The 24395-nt window shown below is 43.4% G+C and overlaps 1 protein-coding gene across 1 annotated transcript in view; it reads right to left on the reverse strand.

Annotated features, from left to right (window-relative positions):
- Nucleotides 1-11283: 11283 nt before the first annotated feature.
- LOC135056468 (interferon-induced protein with tetratricopeptide repeats 5-like) overlaps nucleotides 11284-24395 on the reverse strand; it is a 55938-nt gene continuing 42826 nt past the window's right edge. The window contains exon 2 of the mRNA XM_063961690.1: nucleotides 11284-17651. Coding sequence (XP_063817760.1) covers nucleotides 16193-17651 — 1459 coding nt within the window. The 3' untranslated portion in view covers nucleotides 11284-16192. The remainder of the gene's footprint in view (nucleotides 17652-24395) is intronic.

The following is a 24395-nucleotide window of genomic DNA, read 5'->3' on the forward strand; positions in this document are numbered from 1 at the left end:
CCTGATTGGGGAGCCCACAGTTATAGGCTCCCTTTGGACTTCCCACAGACGCCGGTGATAGCTTCCTGTTTGCCTGAGCCTGCTGCAGAGAGTTCCCAGTCCCGGTCTATTCGGTTGTTCCTGTCCTCAGAGATCCTGTACTCGGAAGTTACCATCTGTTCCTGGAGTCTGACCGAGCACCTTTAACATCTGGTGGTGTTCGTGAGTCGCGGCGCAGCCGTGTGTTGCGGCTTGTCCGCTACAGTTTATTATTTGGTTTATATTGTGTTCTGGAGCTTTGCGGAGGATTCCGCTTCCACAAGATCCACTCTGGTGTCCAGCGGTGCCGGATAGGAGTGTCGGATCAGTGGATCTTTGGTTGTCCTTTTCCCTGGCGGCTAGTCCGCACATACCTTTTGATTTAGTTAAGTTAGCTTGTAACCCCTGGCTTGGTTGCTTAGTCAGAGGGCCCCTTGTTATCACCCTGTCTCGGACTTCCCCTTGTCTCCCATTAAGACCTGCGGGGGCATCGGGGTTGGGCAGACATAATCCGCCCTTCGAACGCGGCTGCCATGGGCTCAAGCAACCATAGTCTCGCAGGGGATTTCTGATAACACGGGCGAGACAACGGAGTTAGGGCGCCAGGGGTTACTAGGCTCTCCAGCTCCCACTACCAGCATATTGTTCCTGTACTCAGATCCCTGCCATAAGATCTTCTCCGGTCTGGAGTACAGGAATCATAACATTATCACCGGCCAGACAAAAGAAAAGATTTAACTTGCAGTAAAAAAATTTCACTTTTTAGTTGGGAGAATTTGTCGGCCTTATGAATCCCGCCGGTGTTGGGCCAAATCCTGGCCAGCTTCTAGTTAGTCAGATTCAAGAACTTACTCAGATGGTTCAGGATCTGTCCCTCCGGGTGAGGTCACAGGAAGATCTGTTACGGACTTCCCCGAGGGTCATCCCTGAACCAAAAATGCACCTGCCTGACCGTTTTTCTGGGGATAGAAAACAGTTCTTTAATTTTAAAGAATCTTGCAAACGGTATTTTCGTTTAAGGCCAGTCTCCTCAGGTACGGAGGCTCAGCGGGTTGGGATTATAATTTCTCTGCTTCAAGGGGATCCTCAGACCTGGGCTTTTGGTTTAAAGACAGACGATCCGGCCTTATCGTCTGTAGACGCCTTTTTAAAATCTTTAGGGCTATTGTATGACGACCCTGATAGAGAGGCGTCCGCAGAAAGTCACTTGCGTGCTCTTAGACAGGGTAGGAATCCCGCAGAGAATTATTGTACGGAGTTTCGCCGTTGGTCGAACGACTGTGGCTGGAATGACCCAGCCCTGCGCAGTCAGTTTCGCCTCGGCTTATCTGAAGCTATAAAAGACAGTCTCCTCCAGTATCCCGCTCCTGAGACTCTCGATAACCTCATGGAGCTCTCTATTAAAATAGATCGTCGGCTCAGAGAGCGGAGGGTTGAAAAAGGGGCATCTGTCGGGTCTTCTCCATGTGTTCCTTCCATCCCGGTAGACATGGAGGAGCCTATGCAGCTTGGTTTCTCCAAATTGTCTCCGGAAGAAAGAACCAGGAGGCAAGATTCTGGTCTGTGTTTATACTGCGGGGGTAAGGGACATTTTGCCCGTAGTTGTCCAAACAAGTCGGGAAACTTCCTGACCAAGTGAGTTGTGAGGGGGTTCACTTTGGTCTACAGCTCATCTCCTCAAATAATTCACTGTTGGTTCCTGCTAAAGTTTCCTATGGCAGCCTCTGTTCCTCAGTCTCTGCTTTTGTGGACAGTGGAGCTGCAGGAAACTTTATGGATTTAGCATGGGCCAAGGCCTTAGGTATTCCTCAGCTAACCTTGGGTAGGTGTGTCACCATGCATGGTTTAGATGGGAGTCCCTTATCCAATGGGGTTATTTCTCTATGTACACCTCCTGTTTTGCTCTCGGTGGGAGCTCTGCATTCTGAAAAGATTGAGTTTTTCCTTACCCATTGTCCAGCAGTTCCTGTGGTTCTGGGTCACCCTTGGCTGGCCTTTCATAATCCCATCATAGATTGGCAGTCTGGGGAGATCCTACAATGGGGTACCATCTGTGATAAAGAATGTATTACACTTCCTATCCGAGTAGCTGCCGCCAGTTCCGCACATATTCCTGGGGAATACCAGGATTTTGTTGATGTGTTCTCCAAGGGCAATGCGGATATTTTGCCTCCCCATAGGCCTTATGATTGTACCATTGAGTTAATTCCTGGTGCCACGTTGCCGAAAGGAAGGTTATATGCATTGTCTGGTCCTGAAACTGTAGCCATGAATGAGTATGTGAAAGAAAGCCTTGAGAAAGGATTTATCAGGCCATCTAAATCCCCTTTAAGTGCAGGCTTCTTCTTCGTAGAGAAGAAGGATGGTTCACTCAGACCCTGCATTGACTTTAGAGCTTTGAATAAAATCTCAGTAAAGAATACTTACCCTCTGCCGCTGATCTCTGTCCTCTTTGATCAGCTACGTTCGGCTGTTATTTTTTCTAAGATTGACCTGAGAGGAGCATATAACCTCATCAGAATCAGGTCAGGGGATGAGTGGAAAACGGCATTCAGTACTCAGTCAGGCCACGATGAGTATCTGGTCATGCCATTCGGCCTATCTAACGCTCCGGCAGTTTTCCAGGATCTCATTAATGATGTGCTCCGTGAGTTTCTGGGAAGATTCGTTGTGGTCTATTTAGACGATATTTTGATATATTCTGACTCTGTAGAACAACATGTTACCCAGGTGCGTCAGGTGCTAAAGAAATTACGTGAAAATCACTTATATGCCAAGCTGGAAAAGTGTGAGTTTCATGTCACGGAGGTATCCTTTTTAGGGTACATTATTTCCCCTCGGGGATTCCGAATGGAACCAAAAAAGCTCCAAGCCATCCTTAGTTGGGCGCAACCCACCAACTTAAAAGCAATTCAGCGCTTTTTAGGGTTTGCGAACTACTATAGAAGATTTATTCACTCTTTCTCTGACCTAGTTGCTCCCATTGTGGCCCTTACTAAGAAGGGAGCAGATCCTACCAATTGGTCATGTGAAGCTGAGTTATCTTTTCAGGCCTTAAAACAAGCTTTTGTCTCAGCCCCTGTCCTTAGACATCCCAACCCAGAATTACCTTTCATTGTTGAGGTTGATGCCTCGGAGGTCGGAGTAGGGGCTATCCTTTCTCAGAAGGATCCTGATTCTTGTGAGCTACATCCTTGTGCCTTTATGTCCAGGAAATTCTCATCTGCAGAATCCAACTACGATGTTGGTAACCGGGAATTGCTGGCTATTAAATGGGCTTTCGAGGAGTGGAGACATTGGCTTGAAGGAGCGACCCATACCATTTCAGTTTTGACTGATCACAAAAATCTTCAATACATTGAATCGGCTAAACGGCTGAATGCCCGACAGGCTCGTTGGGCTTTATTTTTTACTCGTTTCAAATTCACTATCACCTTCAGACCAGGTTCCAAAAATACCAAGGCAGATGCCCTGTCACGCAGTTTTCTTCCTATGCAAGACAACAGTCCTGTTACTCCCATACTTCCGCCTTCAGTCATTCAGGCAGGTCTCACACAGGATGTATTTTCTCAATTGAAGCTGCTTCAACATCAAGCTCCGGGAAATACTCCTGCTGGTCGTCTTTTTGTCCCTGAGTTTTTGAGAGCAACTGTTTTGGCGGAGTTTCATGATAGCAAAGTTGCCGGGCATCTGGGAATCGCTAAGACTTTGGAATTAGTATCCCGCTCAGTATGGTGGCCTGGTCTTTCCAAAGACATTAAAGAGTTTGTTTTTTCGTGTCAGGTCTGTGCACAGCATAAAGTTCCCCGTTCTTTGCCTATTGGTCAACTTATGCCCTTGAATGTTCCTCTTAGGCCATGGTCGCATATCTCCATGGATTTTGTGGTGGATCTCCCTCTGTCAGCCGGATGCCGAGTCATATGGGTGGTAGTAGACCGTTTTAGCAAGATGGCCCATTTTATCGCTCTTCCCCGATTGCCATCTGCCCAGGGATTGGCAGTCTTGTTCCTCCGTCATGTTTTCAGACTCCATGGGTTACCCACTGATATTGTTTCTGACAGGGGTCCACAATTCATTGCACAATTTTGGAAGTCTTTTTGTGCTTCATTAAAGATGAAATTATCATTAACCTCCGGCTATCATCCACAATCCAATGGACAGACTGAGCGAGTTAACCAATCTCTTAAACAATATTTGCGTTTGTACTCGGCCAAACTCCAAAATGACTGGTCTGAGTTTCTTCCATTGGCGGAGTTTGCTTATAATAATGCCTGTCATTCCTCCACCAATGTGTCTCCATTTTTTGCAGTTTTTGGTTTTCACCCCAGAGCTAATTCATTTTTTCAACATTCCTCTGTCTCCTCTCTGGCCCTGACCTCTCATCTTAAACTTATTTGGAAAAAAGTGCACCTGGCTCTCAGAAAAGCAGCTTTCCGGGAAAAAAAAATTTTCTGACAGGCTCCGGCGGCCGTGCACTTTTAAAGTAGGAGACAGGGTGTGGTTGTCGACTCGCAACATTAAACTTCGACAAACCTCTGCCAGATTGGGTCCTAGATTTATTGGACCATTTCTCATTATCAAAAAAGTCAATCCAGTTGCTTTCCGGTTACGTTTACCAAAAACTTTACGGATCGGAAATACCTTCCATTGCTCATTGCTTAAACCATATGTTTCGTCCAGCAGATTTCCTCGTGGAGGGTCTCAGGGGAGATCACCAGTTAATGTACAGGGTCAGCAGGAGTTCTTGGTGGAGAAGGTTCTCGATTCCAAGTTGTCCCGGGGTCGGCTTTATTTTTTGGTGCATTGGAAAGGTTATGGTCCAGAAGAAAGGTCTTGGGTCCTGGATAAAGATCTCCATGCCCCGAGGCTCAAGAGGGCATTTTTTCGAGAATTTCCTCGGAAACCTGGCTTTAGGGGTTCCTTGACCCCTCCTCAAGGGGGGGGTACTGTTAGGCGCCGGGGTCCGATCAGCGGTGCGGCCCGGCGCCTAGCAACCAGGGACGCCGGGCGCGTGCAGCCGCCGGCTCCCTGGCAACGCTGACGCCGGGCGCACGCAGCCGCCCGGACCTTAGCAACGGGGACGCCACGTTCGGGCCGCGTTCCCCGTTGCTGGGTCTTCTATAATAAGATCATCATGTGCTGGCCGTGCAGCATGCAAGCTGCACGGCATTACTATTAATTACCCAGTCTGGCTCCTGATTGGGGAGCCCACAGTTATAGGCTCCCTTTGGACTTCCCACAGACGCCGGTGATAGCTTCCTGTTTGCCTGAGCCTGCTGCAGAGAGTTCCCAGTCCCGGTCTATTCGGTTGTTCCTGTCCTCAGAGATCCTGTACTCGGAAGTTACCATCTGTTCCTGGAGTCTGACCGAGCACCTTTAACATCTGGTGGTGTTCGTGAGTCGCGGCGCAGCCGTGTGTTGCGGCTTGTCCGCTACAGTTTATTATTTGGTTTATATTGTGTTCTGGAGCTTTGCGGAGGATTCCGCTTCCACAAGATCCACTCTGGTGTCCAGCGGTGCCGGATAGGAGTGTCGGATCAGTGGATCTTTGGTTGTCCTTTTCCCTGGCGGCTAGTCCGCACATACCTTTTGATTTAGTTAAGTTAGCTTGTAACCCCTGGCTTGGTTGCTTAGTCAGAGGGCCCCTTGTTATCACCCTGTCTCGGACTTCCCCTTGTCTCCCATTAAGACCTGCGGGGGCATCGGGGTTGGGCAGACATAATCCGCCCTTCGAACGCGGCTGCCATGGGCTCAAGCAACCATAGTCTCGCAGGGGATTTCTGATAACACGGGCGAGACAACGGAGTTAGGGCGCCAGGGGTTACTAGGCTCTCCAGCTCCCACTACCAGCATATTGTTCCTGTACTCAGATCCCTGCCATAAGATCTTCTCCGGTCTGGAGTACAGGAATCATAACACGTGCTCCGTACTCCACAATTAGGGGCGAGCTTGATGAGATGTTTCTCAGGGTACACGTGGAAAAGAGCGCGGCTGTAGACTGGCAGTGGAACAGTGGAGACAGAGCCCGGCAGTGTTGTGGTCCTCACGGGGGTAGCCTTTACGCGTTTCTCCGCTGTCAACGTATAGCGGTTTCCTCAGAAGGTATAATTAGGTGTCAAGCTGATCCGATATCAAGCACCAATCATTTATTTGACTTTTTAGAATAACCGTTTAGAATAACTTTGTTTTTAATTTTGTCTAATATATGTTGTGCATGTATTAAAGTATTTACTATAATTTTAATTGCAATTGCGCTCTCATTTATTTCCAAATAGGATCTGTATCCAAATAAAAGGGATGCAAAATTTTTGTTAGACGGTTTTAAGTTTGGTTTTCGCTTGCCTGTTGCAAGCGAAGTGTCCGTGTGCGCGCAGAGGAACCTCCAGTCTGCCCGAGCTTTGCCGACTGTGCTGCGGGAGAAAGTGGATAAGGAGGTCAGGTTGGGCAGGATGGAGGGGCCGTTTAGGTCACCCCCGGTGCATGACTTGGTCATCTCCCCGGTCGGGGTGGTACCGAAGAAGACTCCAGGCGCTTTTCGGCTCATCCAGCATCTTTCTTACCCGCCGGGGGCATCGGTCAACGACGCAATACCACCGGCTCATTGCTCGGTGGTGTATCAGTCATTTGACGAGGCGCTAGAGATGGTCCGCAGCTACGGGAGCGGGGCCCTCATGGCTAAGATTGATGTTGAGTCAGCCTTTAGATTACTGCCATTGCATCCGGACTCATTCCGTTTTATGGGTTTCCGGATTGGGACGGAGTATTTAATCGACAAATGTCTGCCGATGGGATGTTCCTTTTCATGCTCATTTTTCGAGCGCTTTAGCACGTTTCTTCATTGGTGCATGGAGTCTGCGTCAGGCGGTCACGGGGTTGCCCATTACCTCGATGATTTCCTGTGTGCGGGTCCGGCTAATGACGCAAGGTGCGGCGACTTGCTGTTTAGCACCCGGGCACTTTTTTACCACTTCGGTGTTCCTGTAGCCAGGGACAAAACGGAGGGTCCGGACTCCTGCCTATCGTTTTTGGGGATTGAAATTGACACGGTGGCGGGAGAGTGTCGCCTGCCCCGGGACAAAGTGTCGAAGCTCCGCGAAACCATTTGCCGGTTCAACGGCTCGCGTAAAGTTACGCTGCGGCAGGCGGAGTCCTTGCTGGGCATGCTGAACTTTGCTTGTCGGGTAATACCGATGGGCAGGGTTTTCTGCCGGAAACTCAAAAGGGCGACGGCGGGGTGTGCCAGGCCTCATCATTTCGTGCGATTGTCCTCTGAATTGGAAAGAGATTTGGCCGTCTGGGTTTCGTTCCTGGAGGATTTCAACGGAGTGAGCATATGGCAAGCGCCAGCCGTAGACAGCGAGCGGTTGCAGCTGTTTACTGATGCTGCAGGTGCCTTTGGATTCGGTTGTTTTTTGGAGGGATCGTGGTGTGCGGCATCCTGGCCGACAAACTGGCATAGCGAGGGTCTTACAAAAGACCTGGTGCTGCTGGAGCTTTTTCCCATTATGGTAGCGTTGGAGGTCTGGGGCGATCGGTTGGCTAACCGCAGCATATTGTTTAGATGCGATAATCTGGGCGTGGTGCATGCGATTAATAACCAGAGGGCGAAATCACTGGTGGTTCTGCGGGTGCTCGGGCAATTGCTTTTGACGTGCTTGCGTAGGAACCTATGGTTCCGGGCACGACACGTGCCCGGTTCGGAGAACGGAATTGCAGACGCTTTGTCGCGTGGGCAGTGGGAGAGATTTTTGGTTTTGGCACCCGAGGCCGAGGAGCAAGGTTTTCACTGTCCCGGTTATGTTTGCCAGGTGATCGGGCCGGACTGGAGGGTCTAGCGTTGCGGTCAGTCGCACCAGCCACGCTCAAGGCTTACGGACAAGCTTGGAGCGAGTGGGAGGAGTTTGTCCAAGGTCGTCGGCATCAAGGTAAGAGCAAGCATCGGCTGATGCTTTCTTTTATTTGGCAACTTTACATTTCCGGTAGGTCCCAAGCGGTGGTATCACGGTACTTGGCTGGCGTCTCATTTTTCTGCAAGCTGCGAGGCGTCCCTGATGTAACAAAAAGCGAGGTTCTGCGGAAGGCAATGAAAGGGTGGGCGCGAGTTGCGCCGACGCCACCAGATAGGAGGCGGCCCATCGATGCAGCCTTGTTGCCGGCCGTCATCGCGCCGGTGGGGCGAGTTGCGTCGTCCAGGTTTGAGACGCTTTTGTTCAGTTTGGCGTTCTCAATGGCTTACCACGGGGCCTTTCGGGTCTCGGAGTTGGTAGCGTCTTCCAAGAGAGCAGATTCGCGCATGCTGGTCGGAGACGTCGTAGTGGGTGAGGGTCCTTGCTGTGCAGATTGCGGAGCTCTAAGACGGACCAAGTGGGGAGAGGGCGCTGGGGCACTATGGTTCCAGCGCTAGATGAGAGCGTTTGCCCAGTGGGTCTGGCTATGCAATATGTGGTGGTGCGACCCGGTAAGGAGGGGTCATGGCTATTGCATTATGACGGGCTGCCAGTCACGAAATACCAGTTCCGTTGGATGCTGGGCCGTTGTTTGGCGGGCTTGGGCCTTCCACCCGCTGCTTTCGGTACCCATTCCTTTCGAATAGGCGCGGCGACGTCGGCTGCTGCGGCGGGTTTTTCCAAAACTGAGATCCAGGCGGTGGGGCGATGGAAGTCGTCAAGTTATAGACGATACATTCGCCCCGTCGCGTGAGAAGTCGGTTGCACCTAGTGCTATGTTTTAGTCGCAAAGTATTATGTTGTTCCAGTTCTGTGATTTTATGGTGTTGTGCGTTTGTTGGTGTTTCCCCCTTTTTTATCCTACTCAGGGATTAGCTACTCGCCGTTGCTGACATGAGTCGGCAGCGGGGGTCTGGAGTTATTTTGCGATTTTTTGCCTGACTTGACGGACTGAATTCTAATCTACAATTCGGCTAATCTGGTCTAATCAGAGTCCCTCAGCAGGTCTTTACGCTTTCACCTCCAGCTGAGTTATTACATGTGTTTCCCATTTTATACCCCCCCCCCCCCCCTGTTTTATTTCGTTTGTTTTATTTGACCTTTCCCCTTTGTGTCTTTAATTGCGCTTTAAATTGGCAACGAAGCATGGTGCAGTTCGGCTAGGCCGTGACTGCTGCAATAGCGAGATCTAAAGTTTTTCTTTTTGGCAGATCCTTCAGTGTAAACAATTAAGAAGCCTCATAGTAATCAATTTTACACCTCTTTTCCCCTTCAGGATGGTTTGACGACAATTTGGCTATTTGGGTGGTTGGCCACTCTTACATTTACTGGGCGGCCAGGTTTGTGGCCTCGGAAGGGGCTCAGGCATTGCTTGGAGCACAGGGTGTCAGATGGCTTGGCTGGCGAGGAATGATGTGGGATGAGCTGAGGAGTAGGTTAGTGAGTCAGGCCAGCAAGCATGGAGTCCCCAGGGTCCTGGTTGTCCATCTAGGTGGCAACGACCTGGGGAAGAGGACATCCTTGGATCTGCGGTGGGCCATGATACATGATCTGGCAAGTGTGGCCGCAACATGGACCAATTGTGTGTTGGTTTTTTCAATGATGGTGCCAAGATTGTGTTGGAGGGGTGTGGCGGATGGGCGCCAGATTGACGAGGCCCGGAAAAAGGTGAACGGGGCGGTGGCAAAGTGGGTGCTGTCCCACGGAGGGAGGGTGGTTCGCCACCCGAGGATTCGGTTCAGAGACAGCCACCTTTTCCGGCATGATGGAGTACATCTATCCAATTAGGGGATGATGTTTTTTCTGGAGGATCTAGGTTTCGCTTTGCAGGAGTTAGGATAGGTTTTATGGTGGCGGTGCGAAAGACTTTGGGGATGAGTCTTTCGCTGTTGGCGGAAAAGAACGGCAGTTTTGTATTGTAGGGAAAACTGTAGTGTTTTACAGTTTGTTGTGGTTTAGGTGCACTCACCTCCATCGACTTATGGCCGCTTGACCACCCGTCCGGGAAGGCAGCGGCAGGGCACCCAGGAGCGGTGGGTAGTCACTGTGGGGGTTGAGTTGTCACCTATTACCGGTTTATGATAAGTTTTAGTAAATTTATAGGGTTAGTTAATTAAGGTTAATTTAGGTTAATTGAGCCGTTCTTTTGGGCCGCCACCATATGCCGGCTGGAGCGGCATATTAAATTAATTTCTTTATTGCAGGTTTCCTAATGGATAGGGACAAATAAATAGCTAGCAATTTTCTGCCAAAATTCAAGTCTCCGTGTCGTTATTTCTGGTTCTAGGTTACGAATGCTTTACTTTCAAAGAAAGGGGTCCACCAAATATCACTAGGATGTTTAGGAGAGAGAATTGACTGCATAGGAAAGGAAAGAGTTAAACATCTTGGGAGGGGTGGACCTAGCTGTTAGGAAAGTACAGCCTTTTAGGGGGAGGGTTGGATATATATAGGGAAGGTGAGGCCATCTTAGTTCTCTTGGTGGATTTGCTTTCCCGCCCTCCCGCCCTGGTACTAAGAGATTCTGGCACGTGGTGCGTTGGCGTTAAGTTGTTGGCTGGTTTATCGTTGGCTATTTATTGGCGGAAAAGAACGGCAGTTTTGTATTGTAGGGAAAACTGTAGTGTTTTACAGTTTGTTGTGGTTTAGGTGCACTCACCTCCATCGACTTATGGCCGCTTGACCACCCGTCCGGGAAGGCAGCGGCAGGGCACCCAGGAGCGGTGGGTAGTCACTGTGGGGGTTGAGTTGTCACCTATTGCCGGTTTATGATAAGTTTTAGTAAATTTATAGGGTTAGTTAATTAAGGTTAATTTAGGTTAATTGAGCCGTTCTTTTGGGCCGCCACCATATGCCGGCTGGAGCGGCATATTAAATTAATTTCTTTATTGCAGGTTTCCTAATGGATAGGGACAAATAAATAGCTAGCAATTTTCTGCCAAAATTCAAGTCTCCGTGTCGTTATTTCTGGTTCTAGGTTACGAATGCTTTACTTTCAAAGAAAGGGGTCCACCAAATATCACTAGGATGTTTATGCTTTTGCGATCTGGTCTGAATTAGGCCCATAGTCATGCTTCATATCATTTTAATAAGCAGAGACTGCTTGTACGTCTTATTTGCATAGCGATGTGAATAACACACATTTTCTCCAAAATAAGACGCCCGATGCTAATGGAGTTGCACAGGACCTGTCGGCTCACACACACCAGGCATCTCCTGCTGCGCGGGGTATTAAGGGTAGATGTATGAGGATGCATCCGTAGTTTGGGAATTGAGAAAAATGTGATATCAGAGACAAAATGTAATCATATTGAATACTTTATTGATTTATAGTAACATAACACATATTAGATAATTATATCAATAGCGCATTATTATTAAAATCTATGCAAATAATTATTTATAAATATGTATTATTGATACAATGGAATTTTGCCAAACTTAACAAGAGAGTAACATAAACATAGGAGGTAATTCCGAGTTGATCGCAGCAGGATCTTTGTTAGCAGTTGGGCAAAACCATGTGCACTGCAGGGGAGGCAGATATAACATGTGCAGAGAGAGTTAGATTTGGGTGTGGTGTGTAAATTGCAGTTTAAAAATAAAGCAGCCAGTATTTACCCTGCACAGAAACAAAATAACTCACCCAAATCTAACTCTCTCTACACATGTTATATCTGCCTCCCCTGCAGTGAACAGGGTTTTGCCCAACTGCTAACAAAGTTCCTGCTGCGATCAACTCGGAATTACCCCCATAGAGAGGATGATTCCGAGTTGCACGTAAGTCAGCAGCAATTACACCTGAATTGTGTGCAGCAACTAAATGCAGATATGTCCATGTGCATCTATGCGACCGCATTGCCTCTATCTGTACCTGATGTCATTATCAGCACATCCTACATCAGATATATCTCTGGTGCAAGAGATGCACCTGAATTAGAGGCTGTCTGCTTACACACACCTCTGCATGGCAAGAGCTGATTAACAGTAGAAGGTCTGCGTGCAGGGCTATGTGCAGACCCTTTCCTCTCTGGCAGCAGCCACAGTGCTGTACACTCTGGCTTTATGCCAGAGTCTACTGTGCATATGAAAATCACCAGGAAAATGGCCACCGCGCCATTTTCCCTCTGATTTATGTCTGCAGCGTAGGCCACTGTGGGACTCCAGAGGTGTAAGTGTAATTATACGGGTGCATGCTGTCGAACCCCCTGGACTCTGGGGCCCATGTGCATTGCACACCCTGCATCCATTATAGATACATCAAAGTTACACAACCTGCAATTCCAACAACACTTTGGGGGGTATTCAATAGATTGAAATGTCAGTTGGGTGTCTGTATTTTCCTATTTAATAGAGAGGGGAAAAAAGACACCCAACCGACTTTTCAAACAATTGAATTTTTGTTAAAATTATTTTTGGATGTTAACACCAAGTTACATTATGAGGGTTGTCCAAAAAGTAATGCCTAAATGCTCATAACTCTGAAATAATATGCAACAATTATTTTAAACTTTGTCAGTTTGTAGTTTAATATGTCTGCTAGCTATTTATATACATTTTTGTTTAAGTAGTTCAAGAAATACCATGGAATCCAAGATGAAACATAGAGCCGTCATTGAATTTCTGGAAAAAGAAGGCTGCAGTGCTATAGAAATCCACAGAAGACTGAAAAAGGTGTATGGTCAGCGTACAATAGACTAAAGCAGTGTCAGAAGGTGGATGAAGCGGTTATAATCGGGAGAATCTTCCTTGTGCGACAAAACCTCGTGGTAGCAGACCACAACTGCAGTGACAGCAGAGTACCGACACAAAGTCGATGCCATGATTCAGAAAGACCATCGTGTAACCATCAGAGATATCAGTGGTGAACTTGAATGTAGTCATGGCACTGTAGAAACACTAATCAATGATTTGGGATATCGTAATGTATGTGCTAAATAAGTTCCAAGGCAATTAACCAGGGATCATAAGGCCCATAGGGTAGAAGTGTGCAATGACTTTTTGACCAACTTTGAAGCCAACCCAGAGATGTTTTTGGAAAATGCCATTACAGGAGATTTCAAATTGTAAAGCGCAACGGAATTTGCTGCGCTACATAAGAAACAGTTAATAAATAATAAATAAATAAATAAATAAATTAGACCTGGGTATTCCTTTACGACCCAGAAACAAAGGCCCAATCAAAGCAATGGAAACACCCAAGTTCACCAAAAAGGTTTAAATCACACCGATCTGTGAACAAAATCATGGCCACATTCTTCTGGGATTGCCGAGGTGTTATTCTCATCGATTACTTGGAACCAAACCAATCAACAGTGATCAATACATTATTACACTTAAGAAGCTGAAAGAAGCCATCCGCAAAAAAGGGTCAACAATTCCACTGTCAAATGTCATCTTACACCACAACAATGCCAGACCTCACACTTTGATGGCATCATCTGCGGCCATTGCCAAAATGGGGTGGGCAATAATGCCACATCCACCATTCAGTCCTGAATTGACTCCTTCTGACTTTCATCTGTTTGGCCCTCTCAAAAACTGTTTCTGTGGTCTACATTTTGATGACATAGAGGTTGTTAAAAATGCCTTACGTTCCTGGGTCAAACACCAACCCCTGGGTTCACAGCTTGGGTTGAGAGGTAGAGAAAATGTTTGAGGGCAGATGGTGTTTTTTTTTTTAGTTGAGTCATTCTGTTACTAAGACTTCAAAGTATTTCACTGCAAATTTTCAAATCTTTATCTATAATAAATTTTGAGTTATGAGCATTTAGGCATTACTTTTTGGATAACCCTCGTACATACATTCAGCTACAAATAGAGATGCATCTGCAATATGTACAACTCGAAATTAACCATAGGTGTGTTTACACAGCTATGTATAATGTAGAAAACAAAATTATGCCAGATCTATCAGCAAAATGGGCTTAAGGGCCCCATATATCAGACATCCATTTTTTTCAGATTTTCCGATCTGACCAGTATCACGAATTGGAAGCCATTGATGATCGGTAATTTGTGAATCGAGGAAATTCTTCATGTTAAAAATCCCGATTTAGTCGATCTCGACCATTTCGTGCCAGGATTGGGGAATCGAGATTTTTCAACACGTTGAAAATCCCTCATTCCCCCGAACCGGCATCAGATTATTGGAGAATTGCGTCACTTAGTCACAGATGTATGGGGGCATTTACATGCAATTCTGATACAGCACCAGATTGTCTGGACCTTGTTCTGAACTGTGTTCTACATTTATTTCTTCCAGCTACAGGTTTTCATACTAAAATGCAAGCGTGCAATGCAGAAATGTCAATAAACAGAAATGTGCAAGTGAGATTCAAAGGGGGGTATCCAATTGGCCGCTGTAAATTACACCATCTACTTGGTTCACCTCAGGCACGTAAAGCATAATCTGCGATAAGTGTCCCCTTGAGCTGCAATAAGTGCCACAAAAATACATAGGTCCGCGGCTTTTCACTTTACTTATGTATAGCCAAGGAACCGAATTGGATAGGGGGATTAAATAAATAAAAGCACTAATTTTTCCCGCCCGCGGCACTATTGCGGGTAATTGGATACCCCCCAAAATATTACTGTAGCTGCATTTTAATTTATTATTTATAAATCCTTTATATATTATATTGCAGTATGTTGGCTCAGTGGACTGTATCTCTGTGAGGGTAATTTATTTTTTACCAAGAATGTCCTTCAGTGGGGTGTAGTATGGTATGCCGGCGGTTGGGCTCCCGGCGACCAGCATACTGGCGCCGGGAGCCTGACCGCCGGCATATCGACAGTGTGGCAAGCACAAATGAGCCCCTTGCAGGTACGGTGGCGCGCTATGCATGCCACGCTATTTTATTCTCCATCCAGGGGGGGCGTGGACCCCCAGGAGGGAGAATAAGTGTCGGTATGCTGGCTGTCGGGATTCCGGCGCCGGTATACAGTGCGCCGGGATCCCAAGAGCTGGCATACTTAAGATCACCCCTTCAGTGACTGTATAAACAAAGTTAGGTAATACTGTTACAAGGTAAGAGCATATTTACATATATAGAAGCTGGTTTACAGTCAGGAGCTGATCTGAGTGCTGCACACAGAAAACTATTCCAAGTTGCAAAGTGAGAAATGTAAACTACATTACCAGACTTATAAACTACAGACCAGACTGAATGAACATTGCCCATCTGAGTAACCCTTAGGACATTCAGGATAGCCAGTGCTTTCACGCTGCTGGGTCAGTACAAGGACGCAGCCACTGGCCTCAGCACTCTTATAAAAAGGGCCCTGCTTTCTGAAATGCTGGCCAACCCAACCCACTTCCCCGCCTAAAATGGCTGCAGCATGTCAATCATGCTGAGGCAATGTGACACTGTCGCTGAAACAGATCTTCATATACAGATCACCTAACATCAGACATGTACAGTATGTAAACCATCAGGTTTGTGCACATTTCTGAATTAGACCCTTAGAATTATGAGAGGGAAAGTGGCCTATCCTGCTTTAAAATGCAGTACAAAAATATAGCATGCAAAGGATGCAGTATTTGCTCCATCCTGTCTACTCTCTCAGAATATCAAAAGGGATTCTGAATTTTGCACAGTAGGTCACTCACCCACATCTTACTTACTTCCTAATGAAATGAGTGTAACTGAGGGGTGTGTTGGGGCAATTCTCATAGAATCTCACACAAAACATCCATCCTCGGTCCCCACAATGATCACATGTATATACCCACCAAGATACTGTTTTTCCCGAATGGAAATTTATAACGTTGGTAAGTATGAATTGTCCTGTACCCAAATGTATGCATTTCCACCCCTTGCAGTTCAACATGGTATGCTGAATTGCTAATTATGTGTAAAATTTGCACCCAACATGAAATCAGCCCCAAATGTAATTTATACTTCTAGAAACTCATTTCAAGTCAGCAATACTTTGAATTGGATGTGCAATTTTTTACTGTGTCAAAACTATGTTGGAAAGCATCAGGATGGCTAACATTAAATATGCAGAAAGACACATGGTTGGGTGGTGGTTGTATTCTAACTCAGCTCTAAATTGTAGGGTACATTAAAGTTGCCCAGTAACTTTGTTTTTTCCATGCAAGCAAAAATATTGCCTGTTCATCTCTTGAATTGGTACACATGTCAATTTGGACCTTGTATCTGACCATGCTCCTAACTCTCAACGACTCCTATAATATTCTTATTATTATCTATCAATTTTTTTTATAACATCAACTTCAGGTCACAGAGATCACTCAGATATTCCTCATTGTAAGGATCATATTTTAAGGCTTTTTCATAACACTCAATTGCCTCTGAGGTTCTCCCATTATTCTTATGGACAAATCCAAGCAAACCAAACCCCAGAGGATCTCTGTGGTCACTCTGAGTCTTCCTTTCCGCTAGTCTTTTTAAAGCTCTCTCACAGCTTTCTCTGTCACGGCTTGGATCAGTTATCTGGAGGCCTATTTTATAATGTTTTATTGCTTCACTTTCAGATTTCTTGAAATATTCCTCAAAACGTCCATAGTTTAAGTGGATCTGCTGTTTCTCTTCATTTATAAGATTAGGGAATGATAAAACCTTTTTAAATATTGTTTCTGCTTTACTGTATTCCTTTGCCTTACTGTACATATTAGCTAGTTGTGTGTGTGCACATACAATTGTATTCTTGTGTTCCAGCGTTTTTTCAAAGTGAAATATGGCTTTTTGGACGAGTTCATCAATTTCTCCTGTGTGAATTTGTCTACTTTGGATGTTCATCTTTCCAAACATCCTTGTTTTATCAATTACCTTGCTTTTATAACATAGTCCTGTTTGGTGATGTAGAAATCCAGAGGAAGGTATAAGATCTAGTGCACTATTTAGGACACGTAGAGCTTCATCCACCAGTCCAGCTCTTCTGTAAAACTTTGCCACATAGCGAAGTACATATGGAAGGTTTGGAGCTTGTTTTAGAGCTTCCTCAACATTTTTTTTCCCCTCACAATCTCTACTTAGGTCTTGTAGCTTCAATGCTAGCAGTACTTTCAGCACAGCATCCTCAGGATTTAGTGATATAGCGCGTTTCAACAGTGGTAGCGATTTGCATTCGGAAGCGCAACTTATTCTGCCATTGAATCCTTCCAATCGATAAACCGCTGTTGCGTAGCCAGAGTTCCACTCAGGATCTTCTGGCTCTAGCTCAAGAGCCTTCTCAAAACATTCTTTAGCTTTTTCATAATATTGCCCACAACATTTTAGCAATGACCAACCTTGTTCCCCATAAATCTCAGCTATGTCTTTACTGTCATTTGGGGAAAGTTTTAATTCTTTATTAATTTGGTCTATCTTGTCTATGTAGTTCCGAGAATCTTCATATCGTTTTAAGTAGTAGTACACCCAGGCGTAGTCCCCAAATGTCACCAGATACATTCTGTCTGTCCCATCTGGATTGTTCTCTTTAATCTTTTCTTCCGCTTCCTTTAGATTGGCAATGGCTTTTGTGTAGTCGCCTTTAAGGTGCATTATGTAGGCCAGCAGATTGTACACCATGTATTTGTTTTTAGTAACCAAAAATGTCAACTGGTTGTGCAATGTCTCTTCTGTCTCAGCAATATCAATGTCTTTTTCCAGAAGCCTCCAAGTAAAATGACATTTTAGCTGTAGTAGGCGCGATTTCAGGGTGATCTCTGGAAGGTTGCTACAGTAAGAAAACAAGAGAAGTGGTTAGTATTAGTAGATTGGTAAACACACACATGCTAGCAAATTTCAATCCTGCACACAAAATTGCTGATTATTTACTCCAATTTCCAAAGCATTCTCCATGCATCAATTTAAAACAATTGGTTTAACTGCTTCAGCTCTCCACACACTGTATATTGCTGATGTAGTTGCCATTTGCACCATCTCTCCAAAGCTATAGTAGTGCAACTGCAAGTGCCTAATGAGTTTACCAAATGAAAATATTTTTTAACTCTAAACATGCAAATTAAATTGATGGAGACAAGGCTCTGAGCTATGTAAGAGGTTTAAATCACTTTTATGTTTAGCTACAAAGGCTCTGCATTAAACCTTTCAGTGGCAAGTTTTCAATTTATAAACACACCCAGGGGGGAGTGTTTTTAAATTGAAGCGGGCACCGGAGAAAAGGTGCAGGCGGGGGGTGGCTGATTGGTTAGGGCGAGGTAACCGTCTGACGATCGCCCCGCGGGAATCGCCAGCCCCAGCGCTGATTCCAACCTGCCTTGCGGTGCATGGGAATCAGCATAAGCCATTTTACTGCTAAGCCCGCCTCTGGCCAATAGGAGGCCGGGGGAGGGCTAAACTCCATTATGGAGTATACTGATTCCCGGGCGCCATGAACGCTGCACGGCTGTCCCTGGGGAATCAGTCAGAAGTATTCCCGGAACTCTTCCGGGGTTGCCAGTGTTGACAGCAAAGATTTCCGGTCAAACCACTGGAGGGGTTAAAGGAGACTATAACCATATAGATGTGCTTAAGAGGAGGGTGGAGAACTTGATGCATGTAAATGGTCCCCTGTGACTACACAAGTAAAGGCCAACACTGAACACTGGAATTTTTGTAAAAATAGTATTGCTTTATGGAATCATATTTATGAATATTAATATTTAATATAACATATATGGTTATTAATATATGGATATATTTAAATTAATATGCGTTATCATATATATCTGCAAATATATTATGTCAGGCTTACAAACTAATTGGCTGATACATATATGCAGTCCTTATACATATGACTTATGAAGTTATTAAGTTAAGATTCCTTAAAGAGAGTTCAAGCTTGAATATTACCGCTCTTTTTATATGATTCTTTATTTACAGGCAGATCAAATCGTACAGAATAAGATATACACAGTAGTGATATATATACTAATTATAATTATATATGCTTCCTTCGTTACATAACATAAAACAACATGACATAAGTTTCACAAACAGTTTCAATTGCTAACATAAAATGTATACTTGCAAGTTAAAGATTGCCATCCCAAGAATCATTCCTTCTGCATGTTCTCCATGACTTCTCCTCCTGACTGACTTCCTTCCTTCTCCTTCTTCTTCTCCCTCTCCCTCTTCCTTCTAACTCCTAACTACAAGTCTGGTCCTTTTATCTCATATTTTACCAATTCAAACTATCATATTCTCATAGTTTCCAATGGAATAGGTAATTATAGGTTTGTCAGATTCCAAGGTGTAATAAAACAAACATTGAACTGGGCTGTCGTGTCCTGTTCACGGAGGCATGGTGTCATAAAAGTGTGGTGTCCACACTGCCTTAAGCAAGTATAGTATTGTAAAATCTGGAATGTCTTTTCATCCAAAGTTCTGTTGTATTGACAAGTTTTCCTGGGGTCGGTTACACAATGTTTTATCAATGGATGTGATCTCTTTTCATAGTAGTTAATTTATACTCCCTAGCTTTTAACCTTCACTGGACAATAGACAAACCAGTAGATTCTGATCTACTGTAAGCACACCTGTGAATTCCAATGACCAACAGAGCTCTGTCACATACCTATTATCATTTATGGCCTAATACCTTTTCTCTACAATGACTCTTGATCTTACTGTAACCTCTCTGGCCTTATTTATGACTAGAGCAGAATAAACCTGTTTCCTACACTATTTTTTACCATCTTGCTGTAAAACACAAATATACAGTTAAATATATAAACACATACACAAACCTAATCTCTTAAATCAGCTAAACATTACCTCATACATTCAAACTTATTTCATATCTATTCCTTACTATATATATCCTCTATACTGTCCACTATGGTAACATCGCCTATTTATAATGAATTATATTTTGATTCAGACAACATCTATTGCCCTAATATTATACTAAGTGCAGACAATTACCTATAAGGCAACAGTCGCCCCCTTGTGGCCATGAGAAATTCTTTTGATTGGCCACACATTAAACTAGCGTAATTGCTTCCAAATACATTTCAAAATATTCCTTCAAACATAACTTTCGTTGTAACCATAATATATACCATAAGTGTAATAATAATAACCATTATGATTTTAAAAATCTCTAAAAATTCTTAGCTTACCTAACCTTATTCTACTTTTTAACTAAAGCAGACAAAACTGAGGTTTTTATTCAGTATTCATGAGGAAAACTAATTTCTACAGACATTTGGAATACCATAGCCCAATTGTAGACCTTTTTTCTGTATCTGGATCAGTACGTTTGGACATTTTTGCTGTTCTTGTATGTAGCAATTTACTGGGATAAGACTGTCATCTGCGTGGTTTGCTTGCAATTGGAGATGCCTTGCGTTTGCATTATGGCCTTGCGTTTGCAACATTTGCACCATTACTAGAAGTAGAATTCTTCGTAGCAGCTGCTCCTTTGCTTGCCATTTCGCTGTTTGAGGCAGAGGGCTGTGTACGTCGAGTGCTGTGTCTTGAACATTCAGTACTTGTGACGACCCTCAGTAATAGTAATAGTCTTTATACAGTCTTTAGCAGTTCTGTTTCCTTTGCGTTTATCCAATGCCGCAGTTGTGACCAGTGTCCATATTGCTTTTGCACAAACAGGTTGTGATTTTGAATAGAACAGGCATATATGAAACAGTCTTTTTTTTTTTTTTTTTTTTTTCTTTCCTTGCTTGTTAATAGTAGGTCTTAATTGTCTTCGGGCAATAGTACCACAAATGGCTGTGAGTAGTACACCTACTCTGTTCTGTATTTCCTCACTGAATAAATTACCATGCAGTCTTAAATCTCCTTATTCTACCTTGTACCTATTTATACATCTCAATCTTACATAAACTTATACCAGTTTAACCCATATAAAGGCGTTTTCTATCCTACCTATATTTTGACTAATAATTATTTAAAATGCTTTTGATGTGTATATAGTAACATCCTATCAATACAATAAATGAATATAATTTTGCTTCAAACAGATATTAAATATCATTTAGGAATGGCTTTAAATATATCTAATTCCATCCAATATTATTTTATATGCAGCCATGTGCATATACAGTGACCCTGTTATGCTACAAATAATTATCTTAGACTTGTGACAGTCTTTATTAAGAGAATTATTCATCCCACTTAATAATCTCGGCCCAATTTGTTATAACGTGGTATACCATCCTGTATTAGATATTTAATTACTTTTGAAGCTTTTACGAAGGAAGCATAGGTAGTATCTATTGTGTAATATATAAAAAAAACATAAAATATTTACAAGGTATATATGCAATGATATAAAATATATCTCAGACAAATGTTTACATATATGTGATTAAGGTATATGAAGGGATGAGACAGTTCTGTATAATCACAGTGATGAGATGTGCTGTACACTGTTGTGGGAGTGTACATGTAGTTTGAAAGACAAGTAATGATTACTTGTGATGAAAGGGTTAATGAAAACCTTCCCCTTTCTTGTGAAACTGGAAAACTCCTTGAGGATTTGTCCATATATCAGTCTTTAGGGATGCTATGTAGATTTTGCTGGATAGCAGCGATGAAAGGGTTAATGAAGACCTTTTCCCTTGTAAATTGGAGTCTTTTTGGAGTCTTGCACCATTCTGTATACAGGTTGCCAGGATTACTATGAATCAAACAAAAATACATACAATGACTATCACAGATATTTATACAGTGATTTAACATAGCTTGCTATGCATTCTGTCCTATCTGCTGCATGTTATCAGGTACAGAATTTACAAATGTGTCTTTTAACGATTGAATAACAAACAAACAATTGTTTCTGGCCTGTGCCAATCTTTCCTGTCACATTGTGTGTCAATGACAGCACAATTGTCGCTGCAGATATGATGCAGGTTTAATTTGGAAACTGTGGCTGTTTGAACATCAAAGCAAACAATGGCTTCATTGGATCTAACAAGTAAAGGAATGATACTACCGTATTCACTTGTGACCATACTCCCTTGTGATGCAGCCTGGTCCCAGACTGTCTTTAACCATAGCGTTTGCTGCTTGGTGTGGCTCCTTAGTTTGGAAGAATCTTGGAGCTTCTGAAAAAACCTACTTTTGTGGGGAGAGAAACTTGTTAAACTTTGCCAAATATGTATTGCAGGTCCCAGGGCTTTCTGTCTTTCCACACCTGTAATAAAATGGTTATGGCACCAGGGCATAAAAACATTTTCATCCTGGTGATCCTTTTTGTCATTGTTAATTGGTGTGTGGTTTGCAGAATGACACTCTGCATGTGGTCTCTCTGAGAGCATGCAAACATTTGCACCATCACTAGAAGTCTCTGAGTGCTCTGTGGGGGTTACATAAGTTTGGGAACTTTGTTTGTAAACATGCATTCCTGAATTAATTTCATGGATTTTCCCTTTAAACATGTTTCCAGGTGAATACATTTCAAGGTTTGCAACTCTGGTTGCCATGGGAGTTTTCACCATGGGGAACTTCCCCACCCCTGTGTGCACTGTACTGCTGCTATCAGTGTTTAAATCTGCTGACAATTCACCTTTGCCTAAGGGCATAACAAATTCTTCATTTACATTGGGAACTCTGAGAGTGTATTCAGCAGAATACTCATAATCTGAGTTACAATGATCTTCCCCCTTACTAGACACAGTATAGGGGACATCTCCTATTGCTGCTACCTCCTTTACATTAATGTGCTGTCTGATGATAGACACATCCGGCACATTGCTACTTTCTTCCTTTACCACAGAGGCTGTTCTGCTGGTGGTCTGTGTGACCATAGCAGACTCCATGCGCTGCACATTGATGCAGTCCTGCAACATGTAACTTTCCTTAATTTTAGGATCTTGACTGATTAAGTCATTTCTGACTCCTGTAGACTCTGTGTACAGAGTTTCACATACCTCAACACTATTCCTGTTTGGTGTTTCTATCTCAGCTTGCTTGCTGGATGTTATCTCTTCATCAGAGATCTTGACAATTTGATTACAAACTGTCAGGCTTTTCGCTTCTGCCCCAAACTTTTTCTGTTTATTTTTCTGTTTAAGGGACTTAAATAACGAATGCATTTTTGCATTAATGGTCAGGCACGCCTTACGAAGACGTGAACCTGATTCTTCTTTACATTTCTGTTTGGCTTCTAGAGCCGCAGTTCTGCGCATTTTTCTAAATGCTACAGAAAACTTTTGCATTTTTAACATTTCAATGCTAAATTTATATATTCTTTGTTTTTAGTACTGAAGGTATCCTCTCCTTAAGATTGACCGGTGTCTTAAGGTTAAACTCTAATACCTGGTACATTTATACATTTATTTGGAAATACTCTTTTCCACTGTGCACATTTTCTATTCTAGGCCTTTAAATTCTTTATTCTCATTTGTAACCTATTCCACTGTGATCTTGTATTTTGCCAGCAGGCTTATAGCCTTTGGTGCTGCTTCCTAATAGATATTATGTTAGTTAAAATAACGTATATTGCACTAACACATTTATCCTAGGTTATACAGAATACAAAATTGACATTACACAATGGTAATAAATTTTCATAGATACATCCCCACCGTGATTCTGCAGATTTGGTAGCCAGCTTATAGCATCTGCTACTCCTCATAAATATTATAGATCAGATAATCAGATTCAGTAATAACAAGTCCAATTCGTGGTCGCCAATATTGCTTTATGGAATCATATTTATGAATATTAATATTTAATATAACATATATGGTTATTAATATATGGATATATTTAAATTAATATGCGTTATCATATATATCTGCAAATATATTATGTCAGGCTTACAAACTAATTGGCTGATACATATATGCAGTCCTTATACATATGACTTATGAAGTTATTAAGTTAAGATTCCTTAAAGAGAGTTCAAGCTTGAATATTACCGCTCTTTTTATATGATTCTTTATTTACAGGCAGATCAAATCGTACAGAATAAGATATACACAGTAGTGATATATATACTAATTATAATTATATATGCTTCCTTCGTTACATAACATAAAACAACATGACATAAGTTTCACAAACAGTTTCAATTGCTAACATAAAATGTATACTTGCAAGTTAAAGATTGCCATCCCAAGAATCATTCCTTCTGCATGTTCTCCATGACTTCTCCTCCTGACTGACTTCCTTCCTTCTCCTTCTTCTTCTCCCTCTCCCTCTTCCTTCTAACTCCTAACTACAAGTCTGGTCCTTTTATCTCATATTTTACCAATTCAAACTATCATATTCTCATAGTTTCCAATGGAATAGGTAATTATAGGTTTGTCAGATTCCAAGGTGTAATAAAACAAACATTGAACTGGGCTGTCGTGTCCTGTTCACGGAGGCATGGTGTCATAAAAGTGTGGTGTCCACACTGCCTTAAGCAAGTATAGTATTGTAAAATCTGGAATGTCTTTTCATCCAAAGTTCTGTTGTATTGACAAGTTTTCCTGGGGTCGGTTACACAATGTTTTATCAATGGATG

Source organism: Pseudophryne corroboree, chromosome 3 (genome assembly GCF_028390025.1).
Source record: "Pseudophryne corroboree isolate aPseCor3 chromosome 3, aPseCor3.hap2, whole genome shotgun sequence".
NCBI classification, from domain to species: domain Eukaryota; kingdom Metazoa; phylum Chordata; class Amphibia; order Anura; family Myobatrachidae; genus Pseudophryne; species Pseudophryne corroboree.